We start from the raw sequence: 27536 nt of genomic DNA, 5'->3' as shown, positions 1-27536 counted from the left end.
AGTTTCAAGAGAAAACAGTAATGTTTTGTAATAGTTCCAAATACCCTTTCCTGTTAAATTAATGTTCAAAACTTAGGAAGTCTATAAATATGGTTTTATCCAAATCTTTTCAGGAGACTGATAAAATATAAATTGTTCTGGATAGGGAGTCCTTCTCCCTTTCCCACCAAACCATTTTGATGCAGGACCCCAAGGTTCAAACTTTGAGACCTTTATGTAGTATAGACAGACTCCTCTCTTAGAAGAAACACTGAGTTCTTCAAACAAGAGTTAATATATTTTATGTGAACACATAGTGTTTAGTAATTCAGAGAGTTACAGGGATGTGATAAAGAACCCTTTGGTCAGTTCTGTTGTACCAAAAATCCGCCCATGCATATTTGTGCAAATGTGCATTTGGAGGTAGATAGTGTGCTAAATAAATCTAAAAATGTATTAGCATGGCAGGAAACTTGAGTACATATATTGCACCTAGGGCAAAGGATTGATAAATCCAAAAGTGCAATCTTAATCTGTGTGGTTCTTGAATGAAATGAAATGCATTTTCATTTATATATATACAAGTGGGCGTGAATTTCAGGAGCTCATGGACTCTCAAATTAATCTGTGGACTCTGGGACACCTGGGTGGCTCAGCAGTTAAGCGTCTGCCTTCAGCTCAGGGTGTGATCCTGGAGTCGCAGAATTGAGTCCCACACTGGGCTTCCTGCATGGAGCCTGCTTCTCCCTCTGCCTGTGTGTCTCTGCCTCTCTTTCTCTCTGTCTCTCATGAATAAATAAAATCTTTAAAAAAAATAATCTGTGGACTCATATTAAAAGCCCCTGTCTACTTTGTAATGAAAGATGTTGACAATAGGGAAGTCTACCAGAATTCTGTACTATCCTTATAATTTGAAATAATTCTAAAATAAAAACAGTATTAAAAAGTCCCCTTGTCTCGAGAAAATTTGGGAAGAAAGTGAAGCATGTGTATGATGTGTCATGAGAAGAGCAAACAGCTGAAACAGAAACACCTTCCAAACCATCCAAACCTCATCCTTTTTCCATCTTTGAGAGGCATTAGGAAAAGCGAAGAGATGACCTAAATCAAAAGCAGAAGACAGGGCAAATATACACATAGTGCAAAACGAACACATAATAATGCAAGTAAATCTATCCTCTGCTAAACAAGTAGCACAGAACTGTAGGGCTTCTAGAAAGTATAGGAGAGTGCAGAGGCTCTGGGCCGGTTGGTGGTGGTGGGGAGGGTAGAAGGTGGGCTACTGCCTTTGATCCCCCAGAATAAAGTGGCAAACTTCTTCCTCTCCCGCTAACTAGCTCCTTCCCTGTGGTGAATATCTCAGTCCTAGTTTATGATCAGCACTAAAATTAAAGGTTAGAACCTTGAATTCACGGTTGAGGATTGGTTACCAATTGGAAGGCTGAGTGAAATTTGTTCCTGGCTGCATGTTCTAGGCAGCAGCAAAATGACTGCATCCTATACTCCCAGCAGATGACAAAGTACAGGCTGTGCTAATACAGGTCTAAGTTTAAAGTGGTATTTTCCTTCTCCTCTTTATTTCATTACCATGCAAAGTAAAATCAATTTTGGAGTTTAAGAGTTTCCTTCTTTCTATTTATAAAACACTTGCATTTTTTCATTTTGTTCTCATTTTTCTGTTCTTTGCTCTTTTTCTTTATGTTAATTCTGTGCCTATAGTCATTCTCGTGAGCTCATATTTTCAACATCTATTTACATGGAAACAGCTATGATTTGTCATTCTTTGTGTTGTGTTGTTGTTTCTTTTTTCTGCCATTTTTCCTATTAAGATAAATCTTTAAAATGATGCACTTATTTTATAGAATGTGCCAGAATGTGATTACTCCATCCTCATAGGTAAATCACAACAGCTGGTTTTTAATATTGAACTTTATGGTAAAGATTCATGGCACTATTATCAGTTTCCATTTCATATGATATTTGGAACACAGAATTTCACAAAAAACATTATGATATTTTATATTATATAGTATTATTTTAAAAATCCAAAGTATTTAGAAAAAAAACCTTTGTTATGTTCTCTAAAGTTTCTTCAAGCTTTTGAATACTACTACTAATAATAATAAAAAAAGCAGGGCACCTGGGTGGCACAGTCTATTAAGTGCTGACTCTTAGTTTCAGCTCAGGTTGTGATCTCATGGTTGTAAGATAGGGCCCACATCAATCTCTGAGCTCCATGAGTGCTCAGCAGGGAGTCTGCTTGGGATTCTCTCCCTTTCCCTCTGCTTCTCCTGCTCCTGCTCTCTCTCTCTCTCAATCTCTCAAATAAATAAATAAACTTAAAAAAAGAAAGAGCATGTAAGGGATGAAATGTAAAAATAGTAGGCCAACAGACTATTTAGCAATAACTCCTTATTGAAAATAGCAAACAAAACTAAGTCAGAGAAACAAAGTTTTAAGGAACTATGTAATAATCAGTGTAACTAATTATTTGAAGAAAAAAACATCAAAAGTCTATTTTGTTATGATCCATGAACAATGAAGTTTAACATCTTATTCTATTGAATTCTAAAGTTGAATATTGTTTTTAGAGGAGAATGTTCTAAGAAGAATATGTAAAATTTAAATTCCTTTGAATTTAAATCAAAAGGTGAAATAAAAAGCAAAACAAGTCAGTCAGAGAAAGACAAATACCATATGATTTCACTCATATGTGGAATTCAAGAAACAAAACAGATGAACATAAGGGAAGGGAAGGAAAAATAAAATATGATAAAAACAAAGAGGGAGATAAACCACAAGAGACTCTTAACTCCAGGAAACAAACTGAGGGTTGCTGGAGGCAGGGGTGGAAGGTGGTGAATAGGGTAACTGGGTGATGGGCATTAAGAAGAGCATTTGATGGAATGAGCCCTGGGTATTATATGCAACTAATGAATCACTAACTTCTACCCCTGAAACTAATAATACAATATATGTTAACTAGATTGAATTTAAATAAAAAAACTTTTTTAAAGGTGAAATAGGGGCACTTGGGTGGCTCAGTCAGTTAAGTGCCTTTGGCTCAGGTCATGATTCCAGTGTCCTGGGATCAAGGCCCCTCATCGGGCTCCCTGCTCAGCAGCTTTTCCCTCTCCTTCTGTGCCCCACGCCACCCACTTGCGCTCAGTCAAATAAATAAATAAATAAATAAATAAATAAATAAATAAAATCTTAAAAAAAATTAAAAGGTGAAATAAGGTTGTGCTAACCTCTTGAGTTTTAGGTTATATCTAAATTTTGAAAATAATCCTCTATCTCATAAGTCAGTTTCTGAGTAGACACTAAACTTGATATGCATGGATCTATTTGGATCTTTTAACTATTAAAAGTACAATTAATGTTCTTTGTGTACTGAGCTTAAATCTTGAAGCTTTCTTGAAGCTTTCTGAATTTCAGTTTATGAAGGCAATGAAATTAAGCAATAGTTAAGGATTGATATGTGTGTGCATGCATGCACTTGCACATATGTAACTGTGTCTATGTACAAAGTTTTGCCCTCTGCTACTAACTGGGGTATGTCCTTTACCAAAATTTATGCCTAAATTTAACAGAATTTAAAGAACTGTCATAGTGTGTATGGCATCATCATATCTACAGTCAGCAACATCAAAGAGATGGAATGTAGCCAAGGTACAGAGAGCTGCCTTTGGAAATATTCCAGGAACTCAGAAACAGGCTTACACCTTCATCCAATTCAAATACTGAACAACAACAACAAAAGATAACCTTCTGTTCTTTCAATGTAATAATTATACTGGACAGGACAATAAAGAAAAAAATCACTTATAAAATCCCAGAACTGAAGAGATCTCAAGGATATTTACAACAAGCTCCTTGTTTTATAGATTTAGAGGACATAGAGTACCTTTGTAACCAACCCATTTTTCACACACAAGTTTGTAGCTGAAGTAGGAGTAGTACCCTTTAGGTCAGTGTTATTACCACTCTACCAGTGGTCTCTGACTTTTGTGATTGAGTATTCCCAATCCAAAAATATTGGGGGTATCTACCTATATTTGTTTATTTATAAGTTATACACATATACTGCTATATAAAGTTATACTTTATGAAACATTCGATCAATAGAAACATTTAAAGACCAAATTAGATTTTTTTTTATGATAGTCACACAGAGAGAGAGAGAGAGAGGCAGAGACATAGGCAGAGGGAGAAGCAGGCTCCATGCACTGGGAGCCCGATGTGGGATTCGCTCCCAGGTCTCCAGGATCACGCCCTGGGCCAAAGGCAGGCGCCAAACCACTGCACCACCCAGGAATCCCCAAATTAGATTTAAAAAAAAAAAAAGTAGTGCTAATATTTCCATGGTTTGCCTTTGTGAACACATCACTCTGGGGACCATAATACCATATCACACTGCCCATAATGACTTCCACAGGGATTTGCTATTCCTGAATTTATTCACAAGTTATGAAATTATCATAGTTCAGGAGAAAATACAGCATTAAAAAACTTGTTAAATTTTACATGAAATAAAATGCTAGCTCCTTAAAGTTATGTTTGTAATCATCATATAATTTGGGAGAAACTGTCCTAGTTCCCCAAGATGAGAAACTTTATTCATACTTACATTAAGTAGGGATCTGCTTATTACTTTCTGAAAATGTGATAACCTATTGGCATGTTTCAGAAAAACGATGGGCTGTAGGCACTGCTCCCAAACCCAGCATCACCCAGCCCTATATGCTCAGGTTATAGTACATTATTGCTCTATCTTTCTCACTGCCTATGACCATTCATAGAGAGAGACAGTCTCAGTTATCTTTGTATCTGCACTGTGTCCAGTGACTGATGGTGTTCAATAAATGCTTATTGAATGAATGAAATTGAAATTATTCATCCTCCTGTCATCATATCCTAACTCAGTGATTCTCAATCTTGGCTTCACACCAGAATCTGCTGAGTAGTTATTAAAAATGACCAATGTAGAGGTGGGACTTCTAGTATGATGGAATGAATACTTCAGCAGTTACTCTCCCCAAAAACCAATGAAAAAGCTGGATACAAGTGTCAAAACCAACCCATTCAGGGCCCTGAAAATCAACCAAAGGCATACACTACATTGAGAAGTAGTATTCATAAAAAAGCCATTTAACTTTAGATATGAACAATGGAAGTTTATAAGTCACTCTGCCTAGCCTTCTCCCCTCCTCCTCCCCCAGCTCAGTTTATACAGTGTTTCTATCAAAGTAAAAAAAAGCGTGACAATCAGAATGTTCATTACCAGAGGGGGTTGACTTGATTTGGAGCAGAACATGATAAAACTCCATATCCAGCAGCATTGTGAGAAACACTAGCAATCTAGTGGAAAGCAAACAAGGGAAGACCAGCAATTGAGTTAGCTGAAGGTTCCAATCATGGTTGGGAAAATCAGCAGACTGGTAGATCAGTCAGCAATTTAATAGGAAGATCTGGGAAATAAGACCACCACAGGAGGCTTCAAAAGTTCACCATGTGCTGCATAGGAAAAACTGGAGAGGACTCAAATTATCCACATATCACTGGCTGACTAATCCTATGTTCATGTGTAGAGAACAGACAAGAGAGTCTAGAAGTAAGCAAAGCCAGGATGTATATATTTAAAAGTTACCTGAACTTTAAATATCCTCCCCAACATACATACAGATCTACTGCCAGAGAGTGAAAGTTTTTGTTTGAGCACAATATCTGACCATTAATTTACTGGTCATTAACCTATGCAAACACAATGTGATCCCTATGAATTCAGACTCAAAAATGAGAACAATAATTTAAAAAGCAAGTTGAGTAGAGACATCAATAGTCACATAGTTTATACACACAGTTTATACACACACAGTAAAGTGCATTTAGACAAGATATTAAAACCAAAACACAATGACAACACATTAGGGGAAAACACAGAATCCAGAATTGCTACAATATATTATCTAATGTGTCCAATTTTTAACAATACAAAAATTATGAGACATGCCAGGAAATAGAAACATGTAATCCACACCAACAGAAAAAGCAGTAGATAAAAGCTGTTTCTGGGTGCACAGATGCTGGATTTAATGGACTTCAAAGCAGCTGTTATAAATATGTTCAAAGACTAATAAAGGAAACCATGTTTAAAGAATTAAAGAAAAGAATTATGACAATGACTCAAAAAAAGAATGACAACAAAGAGACAGAAATTACAAAATGCGGGGGGCGGGGGGCACCTGGGTGGCTCAGTCATTTAAGTGTCGAACTCTTGATTTTGGCTCAGGTCATGATCTCAGGGTTATGAGACTGAGCCCCATGTTGGGCTCCACACTCAGCAGGGGAGTCTGCTTAAGATTCTTTTCCTCAAAAAAAAAATAAATAAATAAATAATTAAAAAAAAAAAAAGATTCTTTTCCTCTGTCCCTCCCCCCACTCTCTCTTTCTCACCCTCTCTCTTATATAAATAAATAAATCTTTAGAAAATAAATTATAAAATAGAATCAAATGAACATTGTGGGGTTTGAAAATATAATAACTTACATGAAAAATTTATTAAATGGACTCAACAGCAGATTTTAGATAGAAGAATAAAGAATCAGTGAATTTGGATTTAAGAATTACCCAATCTAAAAAACAGAAAGATAAAAGAATAAAGAAAACTTTAAAAACCTTTAGAGATCTTTGGGACAATATTAAAAATACCGACATATGAGTAGCAGTAATATTGAAAAGAGGATAGAGAAAAGATAGGAAAATATATTTAAAGAAATAATGGCCTAAATTTCCCCCAATTTGATGAAAACTATTACTCTATGGATCAAAGATGTTCAACAAACCCAAGTAAGACACACACAAAGAGATAAACACCTCGATAAATCATAATCGAACTGTTGAAAACCAAAGCCAGAGAGAAATCTTGAAAGTAGCAAAAGTAAGTTGAAAATAGAGCTACCCTGCAACCCAGCAATTACACTACTAGGGATTTACCTCAAAGATACAAATGTAGTGATCCAAAGAGGCACCTGCACCCCAATGTTTTTAGAAGCAATGTCCATGATAACCAAAATATGGAAAGAGCCCAGATGTCTACTGATAAATGAATGGAAAAAGAAGGTGTGATATAATTATATACAATGGAATACTACTCAGCTATCAAAAAATGGAGTCTTGCCATTTGCAATAACATGGATGGAACTAGGGGGTATTATGCTAAGTGGAATAAGTCAATCAGAGAAAGACAATTATCATATGACCTCACTCATATATAGAATTTAAGAAACAAAACAGAGGAGAATCATAGGGGAAGAGAGGAAAAAATAAAACAAGACAAAATCAGAGAAGGAGATAAACCATAAGAGACTCTTAATCATAGGAAACAAACTGAGGGTTGCTGGAGGGGAGGGGGCTGGGGGGACAGGGTAACTCAGTGATGAACATTAGGGAGGACACATGATGTAATGAGCACTGGATATTATATAAGAGTGATGAATCCTTGACCTCTACCTCTGAAACTAATACATTATATGTTAATTAATTGAATTTAATTTTTTAAAAAAAAAAGAAAAAAAGAAAGTAGCAAGAGTACAATGGTTAATCACATAAAGGAGAAAAAAAATTAATGGTTGACTTTTAATCAGAAGCAATATATCCCAGAAGGAATTGATATGACATATTTAAGTTCTGAAAAAAGTTTTTTTAAAAAAATTTTTTAAAGATTTTATTTATTTATTTATTCATAGAGATGCAGAGAGAGAGAGAGAGGCAGAGACACAGGCAGAGGGAGAAGCAGGCTCCATGCAGAGAGCCTGACGTGGGACTCGATCCAGGGTCTCCAGGATAACACCGTGAGCTGCAGGCGGCGCTAAACCGCTGCACCACTGGGGCTGCCCAGTTCTGAAAAAAAGTTAATCAAGAATTCTAGATATGCAAAAACAAAAGCAAAAATGAACTATTGGGACTATATCAAAATAAAAAGCTTTTGTATTGTAAAGGAAACCATCAACAAAACAAAAAGGCAACCTATTGAATGGGAGAAGATATTTGCAAATAATATATCCAGTAAGGGATTCATATCTAAAATATGTAAAGAACTTATACAACTCAGCATTAAAAAAACTCATTAAAAATGGGCAGAGGACCTGAGTAGACATTTTTCCAAAAAAAGACATACAGATGGCCAACAAACACATGAAAAGACGCTCAACATCATTACTCATCAGGGAAATGCAAATCAAAACTACAATGAGAGTACTGCCTTATGTCAGAATGCCTAGAATAAAAAAGACAAAAAATAACAAGTGTTGACAAGGATGTAGAGAATCTTTGTACATTGTTGGTGGGAATGTAAATTGGTGGAGCCACAGTGGAAAACAGTATTGAGATGCCTCAAAAAATAAAAAATAGAAATGTCATAGGATCTAGTAATTCCACTATTGGGTATTTAACCCAAATAAAATGAAAACACCAGTTCAAAAAGATATATGCACCCCTATTATTTACAATAGCCAAGATGTGGAAGCAACCCAAGTGTCCACTGATAATGAATGGCTAAAGATCATGTCATGAATATATATATATATATACACATATGTGTGTGTATATATATATATATATATATACTTCATTCCATTATATGTATATTCCATTTTCTATATATAGGAATTATATGTATATATTAGAATATTATTCAGTGAAAGAAAAGGTAAGATCTTGCCATTTATAACATGGATACACCAAGAAGGCATTATGCTAAGTGAAATAAGTCAGACAAGACAAATACCATGTGATTTCACTTTATGTGCAATCTAAGAAACAAAACAAACAAAAAGCAGAAACAGACCTATAAATATGTAGAACAATCTGATGGTTGCCCAGGGTAGGAGGAAGATGGGCAAAATGGGTGAAGGGGAGTGAGAGATACAGGCTTTCCATTATGGAATGAATAAGTCATGGAGATGAAAGTTATAGTATAGGGAATGTAATTAATGGTATAGTAACAGTGTCATATGGTAACAAATGGTAGCTACACTTTTGGTGAGCATAGCATAATGTATAGACTTGTTGAATCACTATGTTGTACACCTGAAACTAATGTAGCATTGTGTGTCAACTATACTTCAATAAAACATTCTGTATCTAATAAAACTATCACTCAAAACTGAAGATGAAGTAAAGACATTCTCAGACAAATAAAAACTGAGAGAATTCATTGTTTGCAGACCTGCCTTACAAGAGATGCTAATGCAAATCCCTCAGGTTTAAACAAAATGTAATTTCATTAGACAGTAATTTGAATCCACAGAAAAAAAATGAAGAGCACCACAAAGTAAATAATTGAGTAAATATACATGCATATGTATAGATTTCTATTCTCTTAAATTCTTTGAAAAACGTAAGATTGCCTAAAACAATAGTTCACACAAGGCATTGTTGGGTTTATAATATATATAATTGTAATATATATGACAATAGTACAAAAGGCAGGGGAGGAAATGAAGCTATATATTGGAGTAAAGTTTCAATGTTCTACCAGTAATAAATTAGTAAAAATCTGAAGTAGAGTGGGATAAGTTAATATCTGTATTGTAATTCCCAAAGCAATCCCTCTTTAAAAAAACAAAAAATATAGTTAAGAAACAAATTAAATGGTACACTAAAAATATCTATTTCACACAAAACAGGGCAATAAAGGAGGAAGAAATGGACAAAGGATACAAGATAACAAAAACCCCACAAAAGTACCAAAATTAAGCCCAACTATATCAGTAACTTTATTAAATGTGAAGGGATTAAAAACTCCAAGGAATAGCAGAGATTGTCAGAATGAATTTTAAAAATCCAATTTATGCTGCTATGAAAGCCATACCATAAATTCAAAGACACAGAGGGATGCCTAGCTGGCTCAGTTGGTAAAGCATGTAACTCTTGATTTTGGGATTGTGAGTTCAAACTCCATATTGGTTGTAGAGATTACTTAAAAATACTATCTTTAAAAAAAAAATTCAAAGACTACATGTGCTAAAGTAACAGAAAGAAAAAGTTATACCATGCAAATGATAGCCACAGGAGTCAGAGTGGCTATATTAATATTTAAAAAAATACACTGTAGGGACATGTGGGTGGCTCAGTGATGAAGCGTGTGCCTTCACTCAGGGTGTGATCCTGGGATGCTAGGATCAAGTCCCAAGTCCCCCCATTGGGCTCCCTACAGGGAGCTTGCTTCTCCCTCTGCCTATGTCTCTGCGTCTCTTTGTGTGTCTCACATGAATAAATAAATAAAATCTTTAAAAAATATACACTTTAAACCAAAATATTGCTAGGGACAGAGAGACACTTTTCATAATGATAAGAGGGTCAATTCCTCAGAAAAATATGACAATTACAAATTTATATGAACCTACTAACAGAGTCCTAAAATATGTGAAGCAAAAAGTGACATAACTGAATGAAAAACTAGAAAATTGAAAAGGACTAGAGACTTCAATACTCCACTCTCAATAAAACTAGACAAAAATCAACAAGGAGGCAAGTGTCTTAAATAACACTATGAATCAATTTGACCTGACTGACCTTTCTAGAATACTTTACCCAATGGCAACAAAGTACATATTCTTTTCAACACTCTCCAGGACAGTTCATATGCTACCTCACAAAACAGTATCAATCAATTTAAATGGATTTAAATCATACTAAATAGGGGCAGCCAGGGAGGCTCAGCGGTTTAGTGCCACTTTCAGCCCAGGGCGTGATCCTGGAGACCTGGGATCGAGCCCCACGTCAGGCTCCCTGCATGGAGCCTGCTTCTCCCTCTGCCTGTGTCTCTGCCTCTCTTTCCCTCTGTGTGTGTCTCTCATGAATAAATAAATAAAATCTAAAATAAAAAAATACTAAATATATTCTCTGGCAACAGAAGAGCTAAATAAGAACCTATAGCAGAAAGGAATTTAGGAAATCCTCAAGTATCAGGAGACTAACAACATATTTCTAAATAACCCATTGGTGAGAAAAGAAATCACAATGGAATTAGAAGATATTATGAATTGCAAGAAATAAAAAAATACAACATCTCAAAATATATGGGATACAGCTAGAGTAGTGTTTAGAGGAAAGTTTATAGCTTTAAGTATCTTAGAAAAGAAAAACAGTCTCAAATTAATAACTTAAGCTTCTACTGTAAGAAATTAGAAAAAAGATTAAACATGAAACAAAGAGAAGGGAGATGTAATAAAGACTAGAGAAGAAATCAGTGAAACAAAAAGAAAAGAACAATAAATAAAATCAGTGAAACAAAGGTTGGTTCATTGAAAAGATGAAGAAAATTGACAAACTTTTCACTAGACTAACCATGAAAAAAGAGATAAGACACAAATTATCAAAGTCAAGAATGAAAGAGGAAACATCACTATTTACAAAAATTAAGAGACTCACAAATAAATATGGTAGATACATTTATACCAAGAAATTCAGTAACTTAAATGAAATGGAAAAATTTCTATAAAGACTCAAGTTACCTAAACTAGTTTGAGAAGAAATGAAAACTCTGAACAGACCAATAACAAATCAAAAAGTTGAATTAGTAATTTAAAATATTTGCACAATTAAAAGCCCAAGCCCAAATGGCTTCACTGATGAATTCCATCAAACATTTAAAGAACTAAAACCAATTGCTTTCTAATTTCTTCCAAAACAGAGAAGGGAAGACTTCCCAACTTATTCTCTAAGGCCAGTATTACCTGATATCAAAGCCAAACAAAACAAAACAAAACAAAACAAAAAAAGCCAAACAAAGACATTAATAAAAGAAAAACACAGACCAATATCCCTCATGAACATAGATGCAGAAATCCTTCACACAGTATTAGCAACCTGAACCTAGCAACATTTAAAATATAAAACTAAGTGGAGTTTATTCCAGGAATCCAAGGTTGATTTATCATTTGAAAATCAATTAGTGTAATATACCATATTAATAGAATAAAGAACAAAAATCACATTATCATTTCCATACATGATAGTATTTGACAAAATTCAGCATTTCTTCATGTTAAAAACTCAACAAAACAGGAAGAGAAGGGAACCTCCTCAATCTGATAAAGGCCATCTATGAAAAATCCATAGCTAATATCAGGTTTAATAGTAAAAAATAAATGCTCTCCTCCTGAGATTGGGAATAAGGGTATGATATTTGTTCTTGCCACTTCTACTCAACACTGTATTAGAGTTTCTGGGGCAATCAGTTTTTAAAAAAAAGAAAACAAAACTGGAAGGAAAAAGTCTACCTTTAGTTGTTGATGATATAATCTGGTATATAGAAAACCCTAAGAAATACTAGTACTAATATAATAAATTAGTTCAGCAAGGTTACAGGATACAAAATCAAAACACATATATCAATTATACTTCTATATACTAACAACAAACAATGCAAAAGTACAATTAAGACAACCACTGCATTTATAATAGTACCAAAAATATAAAATATTTAGGAATAACTTTGACAAAGAAGTATAAAACTTATATTTGAAAATGACAAAACATTATTATGATAATGGTGAAAAAAATATCTGAATAAATAATATTCCGTGTTCATGGACTAAAAGACTTGACATTGTTAAGATGGCACATTTTTCAATATTGTTATACAGTTTCAATATGATTCTTACCAAAATCCCAGTAGATGTTTTTCTCTGTAGAAATTGGCAAGGAGATCTTAAAATTTACACAAAAATATGAAGGAACACATAGACAAAAATTTTTTGATAAGAAGAACTAAGTTTGAAGACTTCTAGTCACCAATTTCAAAACTTTTTCTAAGCAACAGTAATTAAATCCCAGTGACACTAGTGTAAGGACAGGCATATAAATCAATGGAACAGAATTGAGAGAAACAAACCTATTTATGATCAATTAATTATTGATAAAGGTGCTGAGGAATTAAAGGAGGAAAGAAAGTCTTCAACAAATGGTGTTGGAACAATTGTACATCCATAGGTGAAAGCATGAATTTAGAACCTTACTCAATAACACACACATAATTTAATTTAAAAATGGATCAAATTTCTATATGTAAAAGCTAAAATTATAAAACTCTTAGAAGATAAGAGAAACTCTTTATGATATTAAGTTAGCCAAAGAGTTCTTAGATATAACACCAAAGAAAAAACTGATGAACTGAATTTCATCAAAATTAAAAAGTTCTGGCCTTTGAAAGACACCGTCAAGCAAATGAAAAGAATGATAAAAAATACTTGCAAATACATATCTTTTTTTTTTAAAAGACTTTTTTTTTTTTTTTTTTTTTACTTATTCATCATAGACATAGAGAGAGAGAGAGGCAGAGACACAGACACAGGAGAAGCAGACTCCATGCCAGGAGCCTGACACGGGACCGATCTCGGGACTCCAGGATCTTGCCCTGGGCCAAAGGCAGGCGCCAAACCGCTGAGCCACCCAGGGATCCTCTGCAAATACATATCTAATAAAGGACTTGTATATAAAATATTTAAATAACTGTTAATAATAAGCAGAAAAAATCCAACTAAAAATAAGCAAAAAATTTGAACAGGTATTTCACCTGTTCAAATAATGAGCATATAAAAGATGGTCAATATCATTAGTCATTAAGTGCAAATTAAAATCATAATGAGACCCTACTACATATTCAGAAGAATGACTATAATACGTAAGACAGAAAATAACTAATGTGGATAAAATGGAATCTTCATACATTGCTTTGGGAGCGTAAAACAGTAAAGACACTTTGGAAAAATAGTTGAAGAGTTTCTCATTAAGTAAAATATAAGCTTAGTATACAATCCAGCTGATATTTTAGAAAGTGCAGGAGAAAGGTTTACTGAAAAATAGCCTTTCAGACTGTTACGTTAGAGTCTCACTGAAATTTTCACAGGTTTGTACTTTAACTTTCTTTAACCATTTAATTTATTCAACAGATTCTAGAAAGAGATCTATTTGGATTCCACTGTCTGCAAAATACTGTGTCTGACTAAGGTGGGAGGGAGATACGAAGATAAATTATAGACTTTGCTTTCTGAGAACTTTACAATTAAATAGGGGAATAGATGCTACCAGGCCTGACATGTTGTGTAATGTCAATCAAGGAAGAAAGCACAGGACAGAAGAAAGGCAGGCAGATAAGCAGAAAGACTAGTACAAACAAAAGTTTAATTCACAGGCTTGAGAGAAAATTTCTGTCTGAGGTTATCAGGGAATCCTTTGTGGAAGAGCTGGACATTGAAAGATGGGTAGGTCATCCCAGGATGACAGCGGTAGGTGCAAAAGCTTAAAATAAAAACTCCCATTTTTTTTTTGCTACATATGTGTTGCCATTAGACTTTACTGAATGGTTACAAAAGAGCTGAACTCATTTTTATTATTACAACAGTTTTCCTTTAAAACTGCATCTTCAGGGTACCCGGGTAGCTTAGTGGTTGAGTCTTTGCCTTAGGCTAAGGTTGTGACCCTGGGATCAGGTCCCGCATTGGGCTCCCCATGGGGAGCCTGCTTCTCCCTCGCCTATGCCTGCCTCTCTCTGTGTCTCTCATGAATAAATAAATAAATATTTTAAAAATAAAATAAATAGGGCAGCCCGGGTGGCTCAGCAGTTTAGCGTTGCCTTCGGCCCAGGGTTTGATCCTGGAGACCCGGGATCAAGTCCCACAGCGGGCTCCCTGCATGGAGCCTGCTTCTCCCTCTGCCTGTGTCTCTGCCTCTCTCTCTCTCCTTTCTGTGTTTCTCATGAATAAATAAATAAAAGATTTTATAAATAAATAAATAAATCGGCATCTTTATATGTATTTACAACCTAGTACTGTTACATATAAACAAAATGCCCAGCTATGTACCAGAAGAAAGGAAAGAACAGTGGTTTTAGTGAACTATGGGTCAGCTAGAAAACCATCCTTTTTGTCTGTCTTTGCTCATCTAGTCAACCACTCCTGGGGCTTCTTGCATCTGAAGCTCCATCTCTTTCATCTTAAGGACCCCTTGGAGGGTCAGAAACAAGCTTGAAGTTTGCAGTCCTTTTTTCATTTCTACTTTTCCATCAGCCACATTTCTCCTTTTTGCAAAACTTGAAAGACAATACTTTCTTTGGGGTTTTATGAAAAGGTTGTTTTGGATCTACTTTTGATTTAGAGCAGCTTTGTTCTATGATCCTCCTTTGATATGGGTATCATGTCATGCTCAACACTTTCTACTGACCTTTCAGTTCTCTTTTCCCAATCTCAACATTTATGAAGGTTTCAGGAAAACATGAAAGTTAGTAGATAAGAGGCTCTGAGTCCTTCCTTTTTTGCTAATATACTTTGCAGGAAAAGTTTCTTATAAGATACAAACATGGATTTAGTTTGATCAACATCACTCTTGAAATTTACTGACATGTAGTGTCATAATAAATGATCATCCTTGGGTTTTTTGGTTTGTTTGTTTCTTTTTGCATTATTTGTCTTACACTTATCCTTTTTCCTCCTCTCCATTTCACTCTCAGCCATATAAATATCTCATTTTTAGTTTATTTTTTTAATATTTTTATTTTTAAAATCCTCTATCCCTGGTCCTGAACTCCATCCCAGGACCCTGGGATCACAACCTGAGCCAAAGGCAGACGTTCAAAACCACTGAGCCACCCAGGTGCCCCTCATTTTTAGTTTCTAAAAAAATTTTAGTTACTTAGATAGGAATATAACCACAATCTTTTCTTCCATTTATTGCTTTATTTTTCCCACAATTTAAATTTCTACCAGTAAGGAACATTTTATCTTCTTCTTAGTAACTTTCCATAGCTAACGTATAGCCATGATCCAAAAGCAAATACCATGGAGGTCTGAACCACTTCTTGTCATGAATGTAGAACAGTCAGGTGTTCTAGAAAAGGCAGGTGAGTAAAACACTGAGAGATTTAAATCTTTTGTGGTTCTTATGTACATACACCCTTCAGTGTTTATCCATTTCTATTTTAGAAATTAATCTAGATTATGGCCTATTTTTAAGCAGAAGTGAAATGGATTACTCCTTATTTCCTTGAAATTATATTCTGCAGGATGACTGAAGACAGTATCAGGAGATGCCTTATAAACTAAATCTGTGAACTAAAAATTGTCCAGGGATTTTAAAAGTTAGTCTTATTAACTTGTTTACAAGGCAGCCCAGAAACTCATATCACACCCTACTTTGAGGATGGTCACTGTGGTGGCATGGAAGTTACCTTCCTCACTTGAGGTGCTCCTGCTTTCTTTTGCTTCATCTAGAAAAGCTGCTGTGGAAAAGGTCAAGCCTTTTGCAACAGCTCCCATGGCCTTCCAGAGTTCAGAGACCTCTGTGGGAAAGCTCAGTTACACCCCACGGCCCAGCCAGCCAGGAACAGAGCTAACATTTCACATTGGAGCCTAAGAGTTAACCACTTTGCCCTTCTTCCACTATTGGCTGACCCCTTCTATTCCTACTCTATTAAAGGATATGCCTTCCTTCTCACAGGGTGGTTCACCTGTCTGTGGAAGATCTGAAGGTATCTTGTATCATCTAAACTTGAATTTAACCTGCAAAAGAGCCCAGCAAATAATATTTTTGGGTAATAGAGTAAAACATAGGTAGCAGAAAATGAACCACATGTTTCTTAGCCTTGGTGTAAGTATCTGTGAAAGGAAGGGCTGGAGTTAGATGAGCTTTTAGTCTCTTCCTGCTTTGCCCTTTCACAGTACCACATATCTACAAACTGCTGATCACATGAAGCTGGTATTATTCAAGAGTGATACTCCTAGCTCTCTCTGTGCAAACTACATGTTTATAGCAGTGAGAGGAGGGACAGGAGATGGACACATGGTGAGAGTTACTCTCTCTCTCTCTCCTTGGACTTAGGGTATGTCTTTGGGATTCAGAACATAATCGCCTTTTAAATAAGCAGTTGGTAATAAACTTGCCTATTTCTGCAGGATGAAAATAAGTAACTGGTTTTTCTGCTTTCATTAGATTTTCTTCTCACCTTCTCTGATTATATGGGAAATAATTTTACTCATCATTTTCTGGATACTTAAATTCTCAAAGACAAATCCCAGAGCTGTGTTGATTTTTGCAACCCAGAAACTGTGGTGCTTTTCCCTTATATACAATAATTAAACTTTTATTTAGAGAAGAGGCTATAAGACTATTTCTAGGGGAGAAAAGATAAGAATACACAACCTGGATATATCAGTAGTTTTCTAAGCAAACTTCATTTCCTATAACAGTCTATGGTTCAATAGTTTTTGTAATTCAGATTCAGCTACTTGAAATCTACAAGTGGACTCAAATCCCCATACAATCATGTTTATTTCAGGTGTTTTTCTTATGAAGTACCATGAAAAGCACTAACAGTGGGACAAGCTACTTTGTTAGATCTTGGGGAATGGAGAATAAGCACATGGTTTTACAACCATCACATTACCTAAAGAGAATCTCAGAAAATAAACCATATACAGAAAATCTGCATGGATCTTTTCACAGCCTCAAAACTATGGGCTGTGGAAGCTGAAAAGCCCTATGAAAAAATCTGGGAGAATTAAGAATCAGTAGTAATTAACGGATCCAGAAATATGCTCACCATATCCTTTCTGCCTGCCCATCTACTCCTGCCTGGACTATAACATTAGCTTCCCACCTGGGTAACCTGCTTCTGCTTGTGCACCAGTCTGTTCTCCACACAGCAGCCACAGTGATCCTATTACAACTTACATCAGCTCATGTCATTTCTCTGCTCAAAACTTTGTCACAACTTCCTCTCTGGAACTCAGAATAAAAAATTCTTACAATGGCCCACAAGCCCCTATATGGTTAGCCTTGCCCTATCATTACTTTTCTGATATCTTCACCTACTCTTTCCCTCACTCCTCCATTCCCTCAGTGGCTTTGATGCTGTTCCTTGCTAAAAGGCCTTGCAGTGGCTATTCCTAATGCCCTGGTGCACTATTCCCCCAGATAACTCCCTCTGTTACTTCATGTCTTAGCTCAGATAACACCTTCTTAAAGAGGCCTGACTACCCTATTTAAAATTCCGACTTGCCCTCCTGCTCCACATACCTGATCCCTCTTAGCCTACTCTATTTTTTTATTGCTTCCATAACATCTATTACATTCCAGCATGACATAAAATTGAATGTCTTTTTTTACTATTTGTCTATGGCCTGTCTCTCTATGCTAGAATATGTATTCCATGAAGGCAGGGAATCTTTGTCAGTTTTTTTTTTTTAATTTTTATTTATTTATGATAGTCACAGAGAGAGAGAGAGAGGCAGAGACACAGGCAGAGGGAGAAGCAGGCTCCATGCACCGGGAGCCCGACGTGGGATTCGATCCCGAGTCTCCAGGATCGCGCCCTGGGCCAAAGGCAGGCGCCAAACCGCTGCGCCACCCAGGGATCCCTCTTTGTCAGTTTTGTTCAGTGATTTATCCCAAGCACCTAGAGCAGTGCTTAGCACACAGGAAGCACCCCGTAAATATTTATTGAATGAATGAACAATATCTAAATCTCAATGACTGTTCTCCATACCTTATGTCATTATTTTTTTTAAGATTTTATTTGTTTATTCATGAGAGACACAGAGAAAGAGGCAGAGACATAGGCAGAGAGAGGCGCAGGTTCCCTGCAGGGAGCCTGATATGACTCGATCCCAGGATCCCATTATCAAGACCTGAGCCAAAGGCAGACACTTAACCACTGAGCCACTCATGCATCCCATTATGTCATTATTTCTTTTAGACTTCGAAACATGAGGGATGAACATTTTCCCCATTTCACAGATGAAGAAACTGAAAGGTGAACTAGTTTCTGAAGTCACAAGCCTAACTGTAGGAAGCACAGGGCTCTTTGACCCCAAAGACTATCCACTTTGCATTGTAACATCTGGAAATGAGTATGTAGAAAATGGATACTAGTCTGATACCAGCAGTTGAGGTTAAGACACAAAAATGTCCACAAGGTAGTAGATTTCTTTGGTAACATCTTTTGAAACCACACCAGCATGGGAAATGGAGCAAGTTTTCAGGTCCCCCTCAGTCCCTGCTGTAATCAGACCTGACAATAAAAGACAAGGGTTTCTGTGTTTAGTGGTCTTTATTTTTAGCACTGGTATCTTGTGTCTGAATTGGAATTGTTTTGAGCATTAGTGTGCTCTTTGCAAACTATAATAGTTTGAAAAGAGGTTATCATCCAGGTAACAACCAAGGGGAGTTGATCAATGTGACATGAGTGTAGGTGAGGGCACAATTTAATGGTAGGCAAAGTGCCTCGGGCAAGTCACTCATACCTCAGATTTCTCATCCCCACACTGGTGACTTCTACAGTCCCTTGTGAGTCACTGTGTCTAAGTGACAAGTTAAACGTCTGTGAGGTTCTAGGTTTGTCATTCATGAATGCTCCTAGGATCAATCGTTCCCTACTCTGACTTTTAGTTATTTTGGTGCTCAATGGCTTTTCCAGAAGGAGGGCAAATAAAATGAAATATAATGAAAAACTATATATTGATGCTTTAAGAAAAATCTGGTGGCCATGAGATCAAGGGGAGTTGGCCAATTATAACTGTCACTGGTTACCCACGAAAAGGATGGGGGGCTTGAGGGTTCAAATCATTTTACCACTTCTTAGTGCAAGAAAAGTTATTCAATCAATTTGCTCTCCAATTTTCTCATTTTTAAAATAGAGTTAATTTCTACTTCTCAGGGTTATTGTAAAGATACAGTGGTATAGAGGATGCCGTGCTGACCTGCATCATATGTGTTGAATTTCAATCTGTTTAGAATCAAGCAATTAAATATCCACCATTACCATAGAGGGTTGAGGGACAACTCTAAATCCTTCCATAATCCAAGAACTATGCTGTGATGTCTCTGCTTTTTTGAAAGTTATTCATTCCTCTAACAAAATATTTCATTTATTACTTCCATCTTACTGTATGATCCAGTTTACTCAAAAGAAAGGAAGGAACCATGACTCCCATAATACCACACTCCTGTAAACATCTGCCTTATTTCATCCTAATTTTATATTATATAGGCATTAAGAAGGGGATCCTCGGGCCATATACTGGGTTGTCTGATGTTTAGCACAGTGGTTCTGATGTTTGTTGAGTCACAGGGTTCTCTGAGAATCTGGTGAAAGCTATAGTCTTTCTCAGCAAAAATTCTCAGCCAGGCCTAATTTTGTACATAATTTCAGATCACCTAAAACTCTCCATTCACAGATAGAAGTTAAGAATCCTTGCCTACTGGTAGTTATGAGTACCATTTCTTTTTTTAATCTCTGATAGTATCTGTGGATTACTAGCATAAAACAATAATCTTGTGCCATTTTGTCTTCCTGAATTACTTTAATTTAGGGGTTTTTTTTTTCACTGTGACTAAGAATAAAAGCATTTATAATAAGCCTTCCAGGATTTATTTTATAACCCTTGGCTCAGAATTCAATTGGTAACTGATCTGTGCTTATAACCACATTGGCCTGAACGGGCCATTGTTCTTCAGACTTACTGAGGTCAGCCAAGTCCTAAGCACATATAAATCTCCATAGTTTCCACTTTACCACTGGACATCTAACTACAAAGCAGAGGCTAAAAATAGATCAAGTCTGGTGTTTACATACATTCCACAGAATTGCATTTCTAAACATAGGAGTTTTAACCAACAGTTTTCACAGTCCAAGAGAGTTATTTTATTTAGCAGGGAAAAGTTATTCCATTTTGAGAGAGTAAAACTACAACCTAAAGGAATTATGAAGATTTTGAAATGTTCAAAGAACATTAGCTGCACCTGTTAGCTCTAGGTCTAAAAAAAGAAAAGCTAAAATAACCTCAGGATTAGGTCAGCTTTCTTTTCCTTTACATTTACAATTTACATTTACGTTCTTTTCCTTTCCTTCACAAAGGAAAAAATATTGGTGTTTTCTTCCCTCTCTTATTTCTAGGTCAACATGTTTCTACCAAGAAGTTTGAGTTGTTCCAACCTTAAGCTATTAATGAATAGCTACCTACACACATACATAAATATAGACACCAAAGGAAAGAATATGATGTTGAGTATAGAAAAATGATTACAAAAAAAAGAAAGAAAAATTATTACAGTTCCATTCTCTATAGAAACTTTACTATGTGAAGCTTTTTAAAGCTGAAATGGCTAAGTCTTCCAAAAATAACACAGAGCAAGTGTTTTCTGAATAAAATATAAAAATGCTCAAAGGTTTAATTACTAATGTTTAATATATATTTCCAATTATAAATAAATCTGGATATTATTCATGTGGTTAAAAGGAGATTTTGTTTAACCTTAAAATAATTTAACATAAAATTTAGCAATAGAGTTGAAGAAGTAAAGATCTCTTTAAAATACAAATTCATAAAACTCTATAGATCTTATGGCCTTGGGGAAATGAAATAAGTACATAAGCAGTTACATTAACAACATCTATAGACTCAGCACAGACAGTCCATGAAAATGGATATTTAAAATGTAATCCTCCTCTATTAAAAGACAGCTGCTTTCCCAAATGAGATTCTTAATGTTCTACGGAACAGAATGATGCTGTCACACACACATGGTGTTAATTCCTCCCAAATTTTCCTTTGGAAGACAGTTCATTTAAAGCAAGTGCTAAAAGAAATGAATTCACCTTAGCGACAATATTTCCATATTTACAGCCAACACAAAGTCCTTCGGAACATCCCATGAAAATGAGATTGCAAAATGATCCTGTTCCCTTTTAAATGGAATTTCATAACATTGCCATTACACATTCCAGGTAAACCCAAGCAGACTCTGGCTCTGTTACTGAACAGAGCAGACGCTCCCAGGAGGTCTCTGTCGGTGCCCAAGAAATAATAGCCATAGATCAGGTGCTGCTTAAACCCAAAAGGGATTCAGGAATTTCTGCATTCAGAAACTATCCTCACTTCTATTCATACAAACTACTATACTATGTCCTCAATAACTTCTTTAACTCCCAGAAATAAACACTTTTCTAGTTGTCCTAACAGATATTTTGTGGACTTAAATTCTGTAAGACTTAAAATTATATTATGTTTATAACTGGACAAAAATGCAATCTATGCCAGATGCTTTGGAGAGGCAGACTGGAGGCAGCAAGTGGTTATTTATCATATATCCCAGAAATGTTTACATTTTCAAGTTCAGTAATTCCTTCTGTGGACTATAAATAGATTTTTAATAAAATCACATGAATCTCGCAAGTGTTTTTTAATCCCCATGAAACATTTCACTCTGGATATCAAGAAAATAAAAACTGGCTTGGGCTGAGACAGTAAGCATATGCCCAGCATTCATCGGGCTGGAACAACAGACAGAAGCCAACTGCAAAGTTCACAGGAAACTTGTCTCCCAGGGACGCTGCTGCTAAAAAGGGTTGTGCTAACCTCCATCTTTGAATGACTACAGGCTCTCTGAGAAATGTTCTTCTCTAATATCAAAGATTATCAGTCAGTTTGCTATTTGAAACTTTGTCAGAATGAGACACTGTACTCTTGCTTGGATGACCCCAATTGCTGTTGACACAGAGAAGCAACTTCAGTTCCCAACCCAAGTGCTGAGCTCCACATAAAGGGTTTTTGGATACAACCATCCTCATTCATCTCAACTTCACTGCTTCCAAAAGAAATGGGCCCCTGGGTTTGCTTTGCAGACCAGACCTGCATGTAAACTCCATTCATCCTAGAATCCTATAGTAACTCTCTTTTCCTTTGCTGTGTGGTCTCCCTCATTGCAATAGGTTGATAAATCTACTTTTATCAGAATATAGGGTTGTTCCTGATAATCTTAGGCTGACTGAGAGAGGAGTCTGGTTTCATAAAATGCTCTAGCTAAAGAAAATATGTGCTGCCTGCCTGAACAATACTCAGAATTCTAATATTGGCTCTCAGATATCAAAAAAGTAGAACACATCTCTGCTGTAGTTTGGGTGCCTGTGACCTGTGAATTTTAAATTCTATACTGGCTTCTCAACTAAGTAGAAACATTTTGAGGGCCAGGAAACCTGCTGTGAGCATTGATATTTTCTGGCTCTGCTGCTACTGAATGTTGAAATCAATCTGTGGCAAAATTTCTCAGCTTCTAGCAATATCACAGTTGGCAATGCAGGCGAGACACACCAGTGTGATTATGTGCTCTTTGTGAAGCTCAAAGGTAAAAGGAAACAGGTAGACAGAAATCCCACATCTCTCCAAAACATGGCCTCGCTCAACACCAGATTTATTTTTTTTCAAAGATTTTATTTATTTATTTGAAAGGGCATGGGGAGCGGGGGTGGGGGGTATGGAGGAAGAGGGACAAGCAGACTCCCAGCTGAGCACCGAGCCCTATGCAGGGCTTGATCTCAGGACCCTGAGATCATGACCTGAGCTGAAAACCAAGAATCAGACCCAGCCACCCTGGCGCCCCGCTCCACACTTGATATAAATGCAGGGCTGCGAGACTAAAAAGAAAGGAAAACATGATATAGGAGGGTTATTCAGAGAAAGTGCCTTTGTGCTAAGGTTGGAAGACTGTTTTTGACATACCCGTGGGAGTAGCCATAATCGTAGGCTGAGGCTGTCTTCCGACTGGCAGCAAATGCATGGGTGGACGCAGTGGCCCGGGAGGCCTGCTGCTGGTAGGAGGCAGCAGACGCCAGGCTGAAGGCCTCGGATTCCTGGCGGTGCGCCGCTGAGGAGCGGCTGCTGTAGGCCGTGGAGCCATGGGTGTAAATGGCAGAACTTTTCTTCTCCTGCTGGTATTGGCTCATGGTGGTGCGAAGGTCCCTGTTGCGGTAGCTGCTGTCATAGTGCTGGTGGAGCTTCTGATAAAAGGGCAGAGACATCTTGTGCCCTGGGGGGAACCAGGTAACCTATAAGACAGCAGCAACTTTTGAGCGAACCATTAAGAACAAGGTATCTAAATCCATATGTAAAAATAAATACTCTTATTTTTTCCAAGAAGCAAATAGAAAAGGATGTAAAGGTTAGCTTAATTGGTTACTCAAATTTTCTGCCATTGGGTCGCCTTCTTGTGTGGGTTCTTTTGTTTTATTTTTTGTTTTAATATCTAGGAGGTCTTTACAAAATTTCCCTACCCTAGCTATTGTGCTTTTCCCTCAGACCTTTCATAAAATGTATTTCTAATTTTCTGGCATTTCATTCTAATAGGTAGGGGCTTCATCTGAGAGGATATGTAATGATGGTGAGTCTGTGTACAGTCAATGTGGTTTTCATTCAACAAATAATTACTGAGCACCTACTGTGAGGTACTGCTGCAGCACAAGAAATACAGAGATGAACAAAGCAAAAAAATCCCTCATCTGATAACCTTAGATAGAACCTTATGTTCTATTGCAGGAGATAGCCAATAGAGAAAATAAATAAAATGTAAGGTATAACAGAATGTACTAAATGCTACAGAGAAAAATGAAGCAGGAGAGGGAATTGGGATGTGATTTTAAACAGCCTCATCAGGGATGGCTTCGGAGCCTCAAAGTGACATATAGCATGAGAATACCTCACGCTCACATCCAGAGTGTACCAAATGGAAGAGCATCGCAAAGACACTAGATGTGCCCATTCCTATTATACTCTAGGCAGTGAAACTGCAAGGAGTGGGGTGCAGGGAGATGTACAGGAGATGATGTCAGGGTGGGGGGATAGACAGTGTAGAGTCCAACAAGTGACTATAGGGACTTTGTTTTTCATTCTGAAAGGGCTAAAAAACCATCAGAAGATTCTGAGCTGAGACTCACTCTTGCGTGAGTGATGCTGAGATACGTGCTAGACATCCAAGTGGAGATGTTAAGTTGTATTCCTAACTTTGGAGTAGACGGTAAAGGTCCAGGAAAGACACCTACATTTGGCAGTCACCAACATATAGATGGTATGTAAAGCCAAAACAGATGAAAATGACTCAAAATGGAAAAAGAAGTCCTAGGACTGAAACTTGGAGTTTGTTTATATTGTTGACCCTTGAATGATGCTGGAACTAGGGGTTCCAACTCCACCTCCACACGTGCAGTCAAAAATCTTCATATAACCTTTGACTTCCCCCCAAACTCAACTACTAATAGACAAGTGTTGACTAGAAGCCTCACTAATAATGTAAACAGTGGATTAACACATATTATGCATGTAAGCCAAAAGAAAAGAAAATATTAAGAAATCAAAAAGAAAGTGTACTATACTTATCTATGCTGATTATAGATAACTATATACTTGTCTATATTATCTATAGTAACTACTACAGGTAACTATAGTTAACTATATTTATCTATACTAACTATAGATAACTATATAATTGTCTATACTATCTATGCTAACTATAGTTAACTAACTATACTTACCTCTATTAACTATAGATAACTATATAATTGTCTATACTATCTATACTAATTATACTGTATTATTTTTAACCAAAAATATTTGTCAGGGGGCCCATGCAGTTCAAACCCATGTTGTTCAAGGGGCAACTGTATTATCCTATAATGAGCTCTCCCAAATTTCACAAACACTTCCAAAAGGTACAGGGTCAAACCAGGCAAATTATTTGCTCCCTTAAAGAATATGAAGCCTTCTAGTCTTCCTACACAAAGAAGGAAGAAAGTCAGTCACAGTGTAGCAGTTTGTATTATGAACTTTTACCAGTTCAACTGATGATCAAAGATAAGTTTGCTTAGCATAGGGAGGGGCAGCTTCACACTGTATGAGCTTCTTGAATAATGTGTCCCCTGACAGGGAGTCTATTAGCCACATTGCTAACGGACCTGGATGAAGTAATAGTTTTATGGAAGCCCCTCTCCCAATTCTTAATGTGTTTATGCATGCTCTGAAATGTTATTTCTAAATTTTAAAGTCAATCTGGTTATGAGGTAATCCATTTTTTTCCCAATCTCTTTTTTGGTTATTTTAAGTGAGGAAAGAATCCTTTTAAACTTGCCATGTTTTTCTGTCAAGTTTAAATCCACTTTTTATTTAAACTCTTTTAAAAGTCAGTATATATTCCCGAGAAGAAAATCCAGCAAACTGCACTTCAGAAATATTTATCTTGGGGCTCATGGAAGGTATCAGTCTACATGGCATTTCCCAAGAGGAAAAAAATAGCTACTAGCAAGCAACTTTGTGTCAAGCCTTAAATAGATTGCTATCTTCTGTTCTAAAACATACAGAATAATTACCATATGTAATGAATAATTATTAGATAAATTTTGATAAAACAAAAGGATTAGAATATATTACTTGGAAATAAGTTAAATAGTTATAAAGATAATAGATGTTTCTTTAGTGACACATACTACATTGTAACATGGCAAATATTACTTAAATGATCTCCAAATAAATGATGAATGACCTTCCTATGTATTGTATTATAAACTAAGTTCATCCATGCTAACATGACTTGAAATGCTGTCATTTTTCATAAAATAAATCTTGAAATATCTTGCCCCAATTTACTTTCCACTCTCTTTCTAGTTTCCCCCAAATATATTTCTTTTTAATAGTACTTAATATTGCACACACATTCATAATGTATTACAAGTAAACAGAGTCTGGCTTTAAGTCATCAGAGCTGGTTGTCACTGCTCTGACCTCTAGAATGAAGGTACAACTACCTCCTCTTCATCAAGTAAGTGAGGATTATCCCCAACACATGACAGCTAGAGTATGTTGAGAAGAAAGCTGGCTTGGTTGTCTTCTGTTCCTTTAAGGCCTGGATTTTCTTTATTTTTTTTCTTTTTTTTAATAATAAATTTATTTTTTATTGGTGTTCAATTTGCCAACATACAGAATAACACCCAGTGCTCATCCCATCAAGTGCCCCCCTCAGTGCCCGTCACCCATTCACCCCCACCCCCCGCCCTCCTCCCCTTCCATCACCCCTAGTTTGTTTTCTTTCTAAATATAATTTGGGAATTTTGGAAGAAATATTAATTCCATAATTGTAATCCTGATATGATACTTGCGCATAGGCATGAAGGCCAAAAGCTGATTAAAATCATTCACAGAAGTGTTAACTCTAGGATCATTCTGTGGAGATCTATTGTGCCAATGAGCTATTATTTAGCCATTTTCAGGTTAAATATATCATAATGTACTCTTACATTTATCCACATGGCATTGTCAGAACAAAATCACTGAATTAGAAACTAGGGACTTCAGACTTAATTCACCTCCTTTTGGTCTAATTTATAATCAGGGAACATTGTAGGCATATGGAAGATAGCAAACACATTATTTCCTGCCACCTCATCCATCCCAGATTTCAACCAAACCACTGAACTGTAACTTAGAAAATACTTGGACTCACACTTACAGTTCCATCTGAGACAGATACTATCTCCTTATAGTTCCAGGAAAAGTAGCTTAACTTAAAAAGAACAGTGTGGATGTGAGAGGAGAGCTGTGCCAGCAAAAACTGGCACCCCGCTGTTTTTGTCTTCCTTCCCAGGGGCTCCACTGCCCTATTTCTCTGCAATTCTGACCTCTCTTTGAGAAAACCACTGAACTCACAAGATAGAAAGAAACCACGCACACACAATG

At 36.3% G+C, this 27536-nt stretch overlaps 1 protein-coding gene across 9 annotated transcripts in view; it reads right to left on the bottom strand.

The window, feature by feature from the left end:
* MYOM1 (myomesin 1) overlaps positions 1 to 27536 on the bottom strand; it is a 155610-nt gene that overhangs the window by 104856 nt on the left and 23218 nt on the right. For 7 of the 9 annotated variants that reach the window (XM_072735024.1, XM_072735025.1, XM_072735031.1 and 4 more), the window contains one exon: positions 23538 to 23863. In XM_072735024.1, coding sequence (XP_072591125.1) covers positions 23538 to 23863 — 326 coding nt within the window. The remainder of the gene's footprint in view (positions 1 to 23537; positions 23864 to 27536) is intronic. The other 2 variants (XM_072735030.1, XM_072735027.1) reach the window with 1 other exon arrangement.

This window comes from Vulpes vulpes, chromosome 13 (assembly GCF_048418805.1).
Source record: "Vulpes vulpes isolate BD-2025 chromosome 13, VulVul3, whole genome shotgun sequence".
Lineage (NCBI taxonomy): Eukaryota > Metazoa > Chordata > Mammalia > Carnivora > Canidae > Vulpes > Vulpes vulpes.
This window is presented reverse-complemented; position numbering and strand designations above follow the sequence as displayed.